Source organism: Mus caroli, chromosome 10 (assembly GCF_900094665.2).
Source record: "Mus caroli chromosome 10, CAROLI_EIJ_v1.1, whole genome shotgun sequence".
NCBI classification, from domain to species: Eukaryota; Metazoa; Chordata; class Mammalia; order Rodentia; family Muridae; genus Mus; species Mus caroli.
In genome coordinates, this window is record NC_034579.1 from 59322828 (window position 1) to 59334919 (window position 12092).

Consider the following 12092-nt stretch of genomic DNA (forward strand, 5'->3'; position numbering starts at 1 on the left):
GAGAGAGAGAGAGAGAGAGAGAGAGAGAGAGAGAGAAAGGAAGAGAGAGAGGAAGAGAGAGGGGGGAGTGTACATTTAGGTAGGTGGGAATATGGAGAGAATTTAGAAAGAGTTGAAGGAGGGGAATATAATCTGAATATAATGTTTAAAATTGCATTTTCAATTTAAAAAAATCAAATCAGTAGGTCCAAGGTAAATTTCATCAAGAATTTTATAACCCAAAGGAAAAAATCCATACTAATCAAAAATGTAATTTATAAATAAGAAGGGCAACTTAAGCCCGTTTACAAATTAAGTCATGCTTCATCTTAGTTCTAAATTAGTCACCCCTCTACACATATGAGTCCTGTATCTACCAATTCAGTCTTCTCCAATTAAATTTTGTATAGATAGCAATTTGACAGTACTATCTTTTTCTTCATACCTTTATTTTCCAAGCAATACAATGCACCAACTATTCATATACTATTTACTTTGTATTATTATTTGTATGCAGTATAGATATATTTAAAATTTACTAGGAGGGTTTTTTGAGGTTATACATAAATGCTCTGCCATTTTATTGAATATGAACTGAGCAGTTTTGGATTTTGATGTCTCCATAGACGGGTTTGGAGGATGAGTGTCCTAGATGAATACAAATAGTCATGAGAAGTTTTATTGTTTTCTCATCTTACTTTTTACATTTGTTTACTTATGGTGGTGGGGCAGGACTCATATGCCACAATATATGTATGGAGGTTAGAGGATAATTTACAGGAGTCTGATCTCCTCTTCTACATTATGAGTTCTAAGAATCGAACTCAGGTTGTAAGATTTGGTGGCAAGTGCCCTTGCCATTGAGACATCTCACTGGTGGCTCCTCAGCCTACCTTTTAACTCGTAAATTTATATAACTTGATTTAAAGATTTTTAAACAGCACCTTATAATTATGGAAATACTGTGTATTTATTTCAATGTTGATGAAATATATGAAAAAAGTGAAGACTACTGAATGTATCATATCCATTGATCATTTTCATAGATTTCCTTCTCAGGATGTTTTATTTAAATCCATATATTGAAGTGATGTTTGGAAATTTTAAATTCCGAGATTTTAACCTTCAACCATTGAAAATTTGTCTCCTGTATCGTTTGAAAACATTTTAAAGTGTTTTATTGGTTTTTTTTTATGCATATGTGTTTGTCTGTGTAAGTGAAGGCCATAAGTCTGTGGGTTCCTGTAGAAGCCAGAAAAGGGTGTCACAGCTCCTGAAACTGGGAGGTACAGGTTGTTGTGAGCTGCCTAGCATAGGTTCAAGGACCTGAACTTGGATTCTCTCCGAGAGCAGCAAGCACTCTTAACCACTGAGCCATCCCTCAGCCCTTAAGAATAATTTGAAACAATGAAGTGTCACAGTATTCAGACAGACATTCACATTTGTTCTTATGACTATTTTGCATTATTTCAATTTTTTTACATTTTCAGTGCTGTAGCAATACTTTTCTATATTTCTGGGTTTCCTTTTTCATGTCTATATTCTTATGAAATGGTACTACTAGTAAAATTAAGTAAGGTAAGGAAACGACTTCCTAAGCATCTAACTTCATGTGGGAGACAGTACGAAGATTCACCTTTATCCTGAGTTATTTTTCATATTATAGTGAGACGCAAAATTATTTTCTTAGGAGTTCCTTATAGAAAATAAAGCACCAAGGGGGAGTGTTATTGAAAAGGAGGTTTGCAGCATCCTTAAACCCTGTGAGTTTTCTACTTCCTTCTGTGCTGCATCTGCAGATGTAATCTCAGGTAAAAAATAATTCCCTTTATCTGTACCAGATAAGAGTATTTAAAGCTGAAAATAATACAGCATAATATGCTTTCTTGCGGATTTGGTATTCTCATACAAATATCACAGGGCACACAGCAGAAAACTATGCATTCCAAGGACCTTATAATGATTCTTGGTGATAGGGAAATTTCTTTTCTCTTCTTTCTTTCTTTCTTTCTTTCTTTCTTTCTTTCTTTCTTTCTTTCTTTCTTTCTTTCTTTCTTTCTTTTGTTGGATAGGGCAATTTCTTATTACTATTTCTTCATGTCTACTCAAAAACATCATGTCAAGTCTGCTAAACTTGTCATGAATTGAAGGCATCTCATTACATGTTTCTTCAGATCTGTAAATTTCTATAACAAGTACTTTGGATAAACTCAGTGATTTCCACTGAAGAACGAAGAAGTTGTTCCAACAGGAGCTTTCCAATGAAGGAGATGGGACTACACTTGAGTTGGTATGAGAAACGGGGCTTGAGAAAAATTGCTGAGCTTTAAGGTATCCATGGGTTTTGTACTGACCACTCTGATGTGCTCCTTCTTTTTTTTTTTTTTTCACTGTTTCTATTTTTAACTCTGATACATTTGCAGTGTCCAGATCCACCTTGCAAACAGGACTTGCTGGCTTACCTGGAACAGATTAAATTCTACTCCCACCAGCTGAAAATCTGCAGTCAAGTTAAAGCAGAGATCCAAAACCTGGGGGGAGAACTCATTGTATCAGCTGTGAGTACTGCCTGTTACTTCCACTGTTACACACAGAAGACACTAGAAACAGAGCAGCCAGGGTGTGGCTCAGTACTTTTCTCAAATGAGTTTAACATAGGACAAACTCTGTCACAGTATAAGGTATATGTAACTAAGCAAGAACACTTTCTAGGTTTATTTTTAAATTTTTTAATATACATATTTATGTGTGTGTGAGTGTACGTGTGTATGTGTATACTTATATATGTATATACATATATATATATATATTATTTTTACAATATATCAGCATTTGAATACTACCTTAAGAAATTCATGGTCATATGGAACAGTTTTTAAACCTTATAATGTGTACAGAGAGAATTCTGAAATGAGCTCTGTAAAATTTTAAAATAAGGGAATATAAAAGCATACATTAATTCAATTATTTTATTGCTATTTATTAGTCTTCATTTTCTACATATTTAGTTTTATAACTCAAAACTTCCAGTCCTGAGATAAAAAAAATCCACATATTGTTTTTGAAATAGTATATTATAAATATTTTTGGTTAAGGGAACTTGCATAAATTCTTTGGTGGCCTTGAGTTTCAATCTGCTTTTAAATCTTCATGGTAGAAATAATGCCCAGTGGTTTGTGCTCGTCTTTTAATAACATTAGATTATTTCTCTAGAGCAGACACAGTAATAAAATAATATTTGATGTCTATATTGGACTCAGTTATCAGTGACTTTGAGAAGGACATGTACCAAGATTATAAATTTAAGTTAAAGCGTGATGAACAATTTAGGAAGCCACATTGCTGGGACACTTTTTAAGAAGCTGTGTTAGTATCTTTATGTATTCGCATCATCTCATCCTTCTACATCCTAGCCCTGAACTTTCTCTTAATGTATTGATGTTCTTGAAGTAAATGCAGTTACAAAAAAAAGCAAAGGTTATTATCAGGGACAGAGAGAGGATACTAATCATTATTGATTCTCTATCTCTGACCTGAGTCTAAGCTCAATCGTTACAATCACATTCCAGAGAGACATTTATTTGATTGTGTTGTTTTCTTTAATATATGGATCAGTTGATTCGGAAAGGTTAAGTAGCTTCTCGGAGGTCAGAAAGTAAATGTCAAAGTTGGGGTTTCCTGCCAGAGACCTCAGAGTTTTATTTCTTCTGCTGTCCAGCATTGAATCTAGGAGGAAACTGAGGCTTGTAGGATGAGAGTGAATGATTCAGAAAGAATTGGTAGAATTTGTGCCTCGCTTTTTGTTGCAGTAATGGTCAAGTGTAAAAATAAAGATTTATTTCAAATTTTAGAATATCACCCAGACTAAATATCAATGTTGATATCCTTTCATTTTTTAAAATATATATTTTATTAAATCAAAGGCCATATAAGCTATATCAGCATATCTAGGTAGAAATATACACTTATTCATGGGTACTCATTTACAGCCCAGAGAAAATTATGCAGATATTGGTGGGGTTTTTTGTTTTTTTTGTTTTTAATTTTACCTTTGGTGTAATAATATAGTGATTAACCACCTGTGCATTGCAAACATCATAAGTAGGAAATTAATTTAATTCATGTAAGCCACCAAAAATTGTAGTTCAGTCTACACTAAACATGAAGAGAACATAAATGCTTATTTACACGCTGCACAAAGTTATAAACACAGTACCTTTACAATGCATGGAATATTTTGCATATGATGTTTAACTATGTCAAGGTAAGGAAATACTGTATTTGGACACTGACTCCTGCCCAGCCTGAGAGGACAATGTGGACAGCAGTAATACTGCATATCGCGATCGCAGAAAAAGGTCTGGATTCAAAATTTAGTATTTGGTTTCTACCGACTATTGCGCTATTGTGTCACCTGCCCAATCTTTAATCATTAAAAAATTGTAGGCTAGATCATTGTAAGTCAATGACTATTTTTATGAGCATATTACATAGGTACAGTAAGCTACCTGAGCTCCATTTCTGAATTATTAGACATCAAGTCTTTTTTTTTTCTCATTCAATATTTCACACAGTCATCATCTTTATAAGGTCCAAGTTCACACAAATGTTATTTTCCAAATATATGCAATGGTTTTCGTCTTACCCAGAAGAAAAACCTCTCAAAATATGTGATGCATGTCCACAGGTCCAGTCTTGACATAGCTATTAAAATACATGACTTCTATACTCATCAATAAATGTCATGTTTAGCATAACCAGCTAGGCATTGTGTTAAGAGGGAGAGATCTTGGAACACTCAGCCCTAAATGGGATGTCTCCATCAAATCCCTCCTCTCAGAGCTCAGGGAACCATGCCAAAGAGGAAGTGAGAAGAGTAAGAGCCAGAGAGGCTAGAGAACACCTAGCAAACAAGGCTCTCTAAATCAAGGTTAACAACTGAACTGTTCTTTATACCTACTGGGAATAGAAAAACAGTTTTCTCCCATGGAGTGACAATAAATATATCCACCATTCCATGGCAGGCCTCCCTCATGTTCTTAAGTACTCAATTAACATAAAATGGACTCTATAGTTTTATTTTATCTATGCTTTTATTTGGTTACAGTTAGCAGGCATTTTTGTTTGTTTGTTTTCTTGACTGGTTATATTTGTTTTGTTTTTTTGAGGGTGGTATTTTATTTTGTTTTTGTTCTTTCTGGTTTGATTTTAGTATTGGGGTGTTTAGTCATTGTATCGGGTTTTTGTTTCTTTTTTAGAGAAAATACTTAAGGGAGAAAAGGAAGTGGGGAAAGGATCTAGAAGGACTTGGCAGAGGGGAGTAATAGGATCAAAATACATTTATATTTAAAAATTGTTTTCAATAACAATATATATGTAATATATATATATATATATATATATATATATATATTTAAAACGGCCACTTATTGTCCGTCCAAAAATGCAATCTCCTTAAGCTATATAAATGGCATTATATTCACTATTATTCAGTGTGGTGATTCAAATTCATGAACCACATATTGTATAGACAGAAAGGGCAGGATCCATTTGAAATCTGCGCTTTAGCACATAAAAGTGGAGTCATTATGAGCCCAAAGCTATTTGTCATCATTTTGCTCATAATTGTCCATTAGAAAAATAAATCTGCCAGGAGAAAGCATGCTACCTTTTACATTCTCAACATCTGCCTTCAGGTAGACCTGGAAAGCTTTCAAAGTTCATTTCATTTTTGTGTGCCAAAATATATACTTGCTTGAATATTTCATCGACCCTATATACACCTTCTTCCTTTCTTTACCTTTTTCTTTTATGTCCATCTTTTCTTTTCCTTCTTTAAATTGACAACTAAGCTATTATGAAGCTTCTGAAGCACACATACACATTTTTAAATATCACACAGGTTTTGTGTTTAAAACTCCAGAGTTCCCTAGAGGACGTATTCATTACAGCATCAGGTTCATGTGACAGCACTTCAGCAAATATTCTTGATAAAGAAATAAGACAGTGGCTGGGATTCTGAAAGGAACAGACAGAATATATTCTGTGAGTTCTGAGGACTAGGTCACGGAAACTGATCTAAGGAAGTGAAGTTACTTAAAATACATCCACATAATATAACATGGAATTAAATTACATCACCTCTCATTTGTAAATCTATATAATACACATTTATCTTGAAGTTGAATGATTTAAACTATAAGAAACCAAGATACAGTTCATTGAAATCACCGAAAGGGGGCTGAGTTTCTCTTTGTGCCAAGCACACTAGTACATCTGGACTAAAAGACAGTTGGCTTAGCCAGTGGGGTTTCTAATGCTGCTCAAGTCCATACAAAATAACACAAGGGCAGTTAATCTGAGCACTTGGGAGGCAGAGGCAGGCAGATCTCTGAGTTTGAGGTCAGCCTGGTCTACAGAGTGAATTCTAGGACAGCCAGGGCTTCACCGAGAAACCCTATCATGACAAGCCGATAACAAACTAATGAGCTTTCTTACTTACTTGCCATAAAAGTAACATAAAAATACATGTGAGTGTGTGGCATTAGTGTAAAGTAATGCAATACACCATGGATTAGCAATGTCTACAGATATACATCATTGAACAGGCAAGGAGAAAACTAATTCCTCTAATATGCAGAGTGAAGAAGAGAAAGCTACAGAAGTTGCCTGATCCAAACTTGGACCTTGACTATTCAGTGTCAATCAGATGTGCTCTTTTGCAGGAGGGACAAAAGAGGATGGGGCAGAGGAGATAACAAGACAAGAGAGGCTGCTAGCAGAGTAGTTTCAGTGAAGATAGTGTTGCTCATACTACTGGTATGTATGTTGTGGAGTAGGGGTAAACAACTTCATTTCAGAGATAATTGGCTTTAAGTTTGAGAGGGACACACAGAGCTCTGTGCATTTGGAAGTTAACTATGCAATAGATAAAAAACAAAACCAAACAAACAAACAAACAAAAAACCAGGGGGTCAGGAGGAAAAGCACCGGGTTGTAAGAGCTTGTCTTAATAGGATTCAGAGGGATGAAGTGAGCAAGCCTCTATTTGTAAAATCTCAGTGAGCACATGAAGTATGAGGTCAATACGCTATCATAAGTTAAGAGTGAAGTTCAGGTAAGACTTTAATTTTCTGGGCAACACAAAGTGCTACACATGGAGAGGGCATCATGTCTAGAAGAGTAAGCAGACATGTTTAATTTTATTCATTGAAGTTAGGTGACAATGTGACATCTGAAGGGAGAAAGGTCCAGTGGAACCTGGGCATGCAATACAATGGTGGCTTTTATGGAAGAAGAGTCTTGAGAAGCAACTTGAGCCACTAATTAAATGAATGCTGGAGAAGGATTTGAAGAAACTACTGAGATAGGATTTTTTTTTTCTATAGTGTAGTTCAGAGAGACCTTTCACAGTATGCAGGTTTACTTTGAAACCAAATTGGGAGGTAGTGTCCTCCAGAGATTCTGAGAGAGTCATCAGGAGGTCAGGCTCTTTTACTCCTTCCACTTTGTATCTCTGGCTCTGGTTGCATTATTACCTAAGCCCTCCAGCCCCACCCCCAAAAACGTTCAGTCACAATGAATGAAAGTGAAGCACACATTCCTGGTTTCACTTTACCCCTGGACATCAACATGTGGAGCTTTCCCAATGACAAAGCATGGAAATAATGCCTTGATGCAAATCCTTTCCTCCATGTAGCCAGTTGCTATGAAGGAAAGGGTGGGTGTTGGTGGCATCCAGCAATTTCTAGCATGTTCCTCTGTGAAAACCAGAAACTCAGCAACTCATATGCATGTTTTAAATATCTGCTTTTTCAAAGATTTAATCTCTTGTGAAAATTAAGGTTCTTTAGATATCTTAAATGAATCACTATGCAGGAGTTGGTGACCATAAATGATGTAGACAATTCATGTTCCCTGAGCCTTAAGAGTATGTGTTCAGTTGATTCTTAGTAAGTATCCAGCTTTATTTGTCAAGCTGTATCAGAAATAAGATGATGTTGGTGATGTCAAGTGAGACGAGTACCAATGCAGAGAAAGAGAAAAGATCAGATCAGAACATGGGGGGAGACCAACAAATAGGTTGGCAAGAAGCTGGAGTGCAGTGTGAAATATAAAAAAAAATCATTCCATGCTATCGCCAGCAAAGGCACTGGCAGACAGGCTGGCCTGTTCTCAGTCAGGCAGACTCTCTGCTGGGCACAGAAGCTAGCATCCTAATTTTGTGAGCTATTCTATGTTAAATCCTGCAGTGGCAGATCACTGTGGTTGCACCACCTAAATGGTGGGGGTGGGGGTATAGGTGGTGGCTCTGGCTACCTACACTATGTCTCCACATGCTCCCCTGTCCAAAAGGAAGTACCCTTTTCCTGTCTCCCTTCTTCCTCCCTCCAACCAGAAAGTCCTGCCTACTAGCCCAGGGATTGGTCCCTTGAAATTTTTATTTATTAGAAGAAGGGTTTTGCCACAGGGGAGTATGGGTAGTGTTCCCAAACAAACAGAATTATAGGTGTGCTGAAAGCCTATTTATCCTTTGGTATTTATATAATGTTAAGTGGAATTAACTAAGGGATTCTCGGGTAAAGAATAAGAAGCATAGAGAAACAAAGAAATCAATGAAGACTCCACACAATAACATGGAAAATAATGTTTTCATGGGGTGAGAGGGGTGGGATTAAGAGAAACATTAGAGGGATTGGGGTTCGACATTGAGAGTGCTTTTTTTTTTTTGTCTGAGTTGGGACTGAGGAGAATTAAGATATAATCACACATAAAGATAGATGAGTGGAGAGTTGAAGAGCTCCTTACTCCTGGATCCCATCTTCTGATAAAATTGGAGACATCTTCTGTTAACAGTGAAATTCGAGTTCTCTGTCCCAACCTCATTGGAAAAGCAGAATTAAGATGGCCATCTCCTCAATCACTTCTCCAAATTGCTCAGAAGAGAAAGTAGCCTAAGGTAGCCACAGTGATTTGAGAGAAGGGGCAGAGAAACCGTATGTTTATACATGCTTCAGGATATTTCCTGATGGAGGAATGTGCCCTAGCCTGTTCATCCTCTCCCACAAGAACCTGAAATCGTGATGACTTTCCAATTGCTTTCTCTCAGATCACAAGGGAGTCACCCAAAAGACTAGCTATGTGTAAAGTGCTTAGAATACTAAACAGGTTCTATTGGCTCAGTCTCCATAGCCACTTTGACTTATGAGTGTCTTAAATAAGAAAGATATAAAGATTATAACCTCCAAGTGATTATCCAGTACAAAGGTTACCAGAAGTCAATCACCCCCAAACACTTTCAACTGTTCTTCTAGTCTCTGGAAGCACAGTAGCCAGTAGGATAACTGTTCAATTTCATGAAGCATGCCATAAAAGATAAGAAATAAACAGTGTTATAGTCTACTGTGTGTAGATATATAAATTCAGGGGAAAAATCAAATTGTGAACAGGTTTAAACTCTCAAAATTATCCTTTTTCTAACTGCCATGGTTTTAGCTCACCCAATTTTTCTACTACATAGAATTGAATAATTATGTAACTCCAGTGTTTTGCGGCTTTCCATTAATGTGTTTAATTGTACCCACTTACCCTGAGGCAGGTGTGCCAAAGCCACACTTTTGAAAATTAGAGAAATATGTGAAACTAATCCATCGAGAGGGAGAAGATCAGCAGTATTTGAAAATTGTCTAGACAACTGCAACCACGTTCTAGCATACATCAGGGAACAGTATGTATCAATTAAGGAATGATAGGGGTCAGCAGTATTATAGCTATTGACCAAAGGAGCCACCAGGGTCCACAGAACATAAGCAACCAAGTACATACAAGTAACTCAGCAAGCTAATGTGCATGCCATGTTATGGCATTAGGGGATTACCTAATGAGCTTTCCCAATATAGTGTATCCATTTGTCTAGATATGAAAAAAAAATAAGAAAACAGAAAAAAGAAAGATTTTGAAAATTAGCACAAATATTTATCAAGAAAAAGACATGTGGGTCAAAGTATAAAATTGAAGAGTAAATAAAGGAAATGTGGATAGGGAGAATAATGAAGAAGAAAAATGAGACAAAGAGGAAAGTGTTCTTATTAAAAATCTTAGCTCTAAATTGTAGTTTATGTTCATTGGTTGGTTGATTTGTAGGATCACACTAATCAGAAATCAATATATTCCATAGTGTATCCAGATACTGTAGTATTTTGTACAACTATATTAATATTTAATACTGTAACTATCTTAACTTTTTGAACATGGAAATAAGTTGAAGTGTTTTAATTACTTGTTCCAGGACATAGAGTTAGGTCTCAGCAGACTCAGGACCAGAATCTTGGACACCATGTTCTGAAGTGGAAACTTAAGCATTCTTTAGAAAGTCAGCTATGTTTGATGGTGTTTTGCTAGGGCAAACAATATAAAGGAGTGTTTTTTTTTTTTTTTTTTTTTCTTTTTTTTTTTTTTTTTTGCAGTGGACACAGAGAAAGAATAAGACAGATTCATGCAAGAATGTTTTACTAAAGGCATAGGAGGAAAGATGTTCTATTAAAGCAAGCACATAAAGGGACACATTATGAAGGATTCTTTGCAAATGGCATACATGCATTGCTCTGCCTAACATTAAGTAGTTGAGCTCTATTAGTCAGGACTCCATAGAGAGAAGCATCAAAAAGCGTCTGGTGGTATGCTATAGTTTATTTCTGCATCTGTGGTCTTGGGCTGATTGGCCGAGTGATGTTAGCTGAGACAGATGCATGTGCTAAGATAAGACATGGATTGAGGCAAGAGCCATGGAGAGCATGCGATAGATACATGGATATAAATAGGACTCTAAGGACAGTGAATGGCTGAGCTAGGCATACTTATAGAGCTGGCTGTGTAATGCTTGTTGGTCTTGTATCTTAGCTGATCTTCTCTTCTCTGGGAAAAGCACAGCTGAGAACTTTTCCTGGTGTTCCTGTTGGCCCTGGTCCTTCCTGTTGACTCGAGCTGAGACTGATAATGAGTCTTAGCTGTCTCTGCTAAGTAGTGCCACCACTGACATTCATGTTTGCGATCCCAACTCTACAAAACTGGACTGCTGATGTATCTGTGAAGTGTTTGTGAGTGGACTGAGCTGCCACTGCTAATCTGTGAACTGAACTACCATTTTCCAAACAACACAGATTGGTGTTGCTCCAAAGAACCTTTCTAAACAGGTCCACTTTCTCCATATCCTTTGATATACACACAATCAATATGATACCTTCTTCATGACATTAGGACTGGTTTGACTTAGCTTTACTGAGATGTTCCTCTTAGGAAGACCAGGGTTCTGTTTTTTGAAATTAGGATATTTGTTTTTAGTCATAGGGAGAGGTAAAATCAGATATCTGAATTAGATACAGAAATCAATGCCTACAAAGAGGGATGAACTAGAGGAAGTGGACATAATGTCTTTACTGTTAGTTTACAGATTGTTATTTTTAATAGTCTTGCATGATTTAAACACAGACACTGAATTACTTTATTTTATTCTGTTATCATTGATAACAGAAGTTTAGACTTTAAAACTGTGTTCTTGAGAATGGAATTGGCTTGTTATCAACCCCATAGTAAAGAAGAGAAGAAATTAATTGCATTTCTTATATGCTAAGCAACCTGAAACTTGAAACTTCAAAGCCCCGTTGGAAAAAAATCCAGGAGGTAAGCAAGATGCCTTTGACAACTGTGGGAAGGAGCCAGTTCCCCATTAGGCAAAATACATATCAAAGTAAGAGGAACTCTCCATGCAGGCACTTGGATGCTTATGAGTTTAGCTGGAAATCTGATAAAAAAAAAAAGTCACAGACACAAAGGGGAGAGAAGAAAAGCAGCAAGGAGCTAAGGATTCCAGAAGAACAATGTTGATTTCAGAATTCACTACAGTGCAGATAAAGGCAGGAGCAGAAACTGTGTGAGCAAAGACACAGTGTGGTGTGGATTGCACACAAAGTTGTGGCTTCCTTTCTGACCTCAGGTTGTATTCCTACTTGAAGATGCATAATAGACAGTCATGCTGGAAAAGAGATAAATGTCCCTTCCCTTTCCCACTCTCTACTTTTTTCTTTCCTTTCTTCTTCTCCTGCTCCCTCCATTCA

General features: G+C 36.5%; 1 protein-coding gene across 6 annotated transcripts in view; it reads left to right on the forward strand.

The window, feature by feature from the left end:
• Ctnna3 (catenin alpha 3) overlaps window positions 1-12092 on the forward strand; it is a 1468839-nt gene that overhangs the window by 1423112 nt on the left and 33635 nt on the right. For 5 of the 6 annotated variants that reach the window (XM_021173456.2, XM_029482772.1, XM_029482776.1 and 2 more), the window contains one exon: window positions 2403-2537. The exons of the other annotated variant lie outside the window; for it this stretch is intronic. In XM_021173456.2, coding sequence (XP_021029115.1) covers window positions 2403-2537 — 135 coding nt within the window. The remainder of the gene's footprint in view (window positions 1-2402; window positions 2538-12092) is intronic. 6 annotated transcript variants of the gene reach the window in all.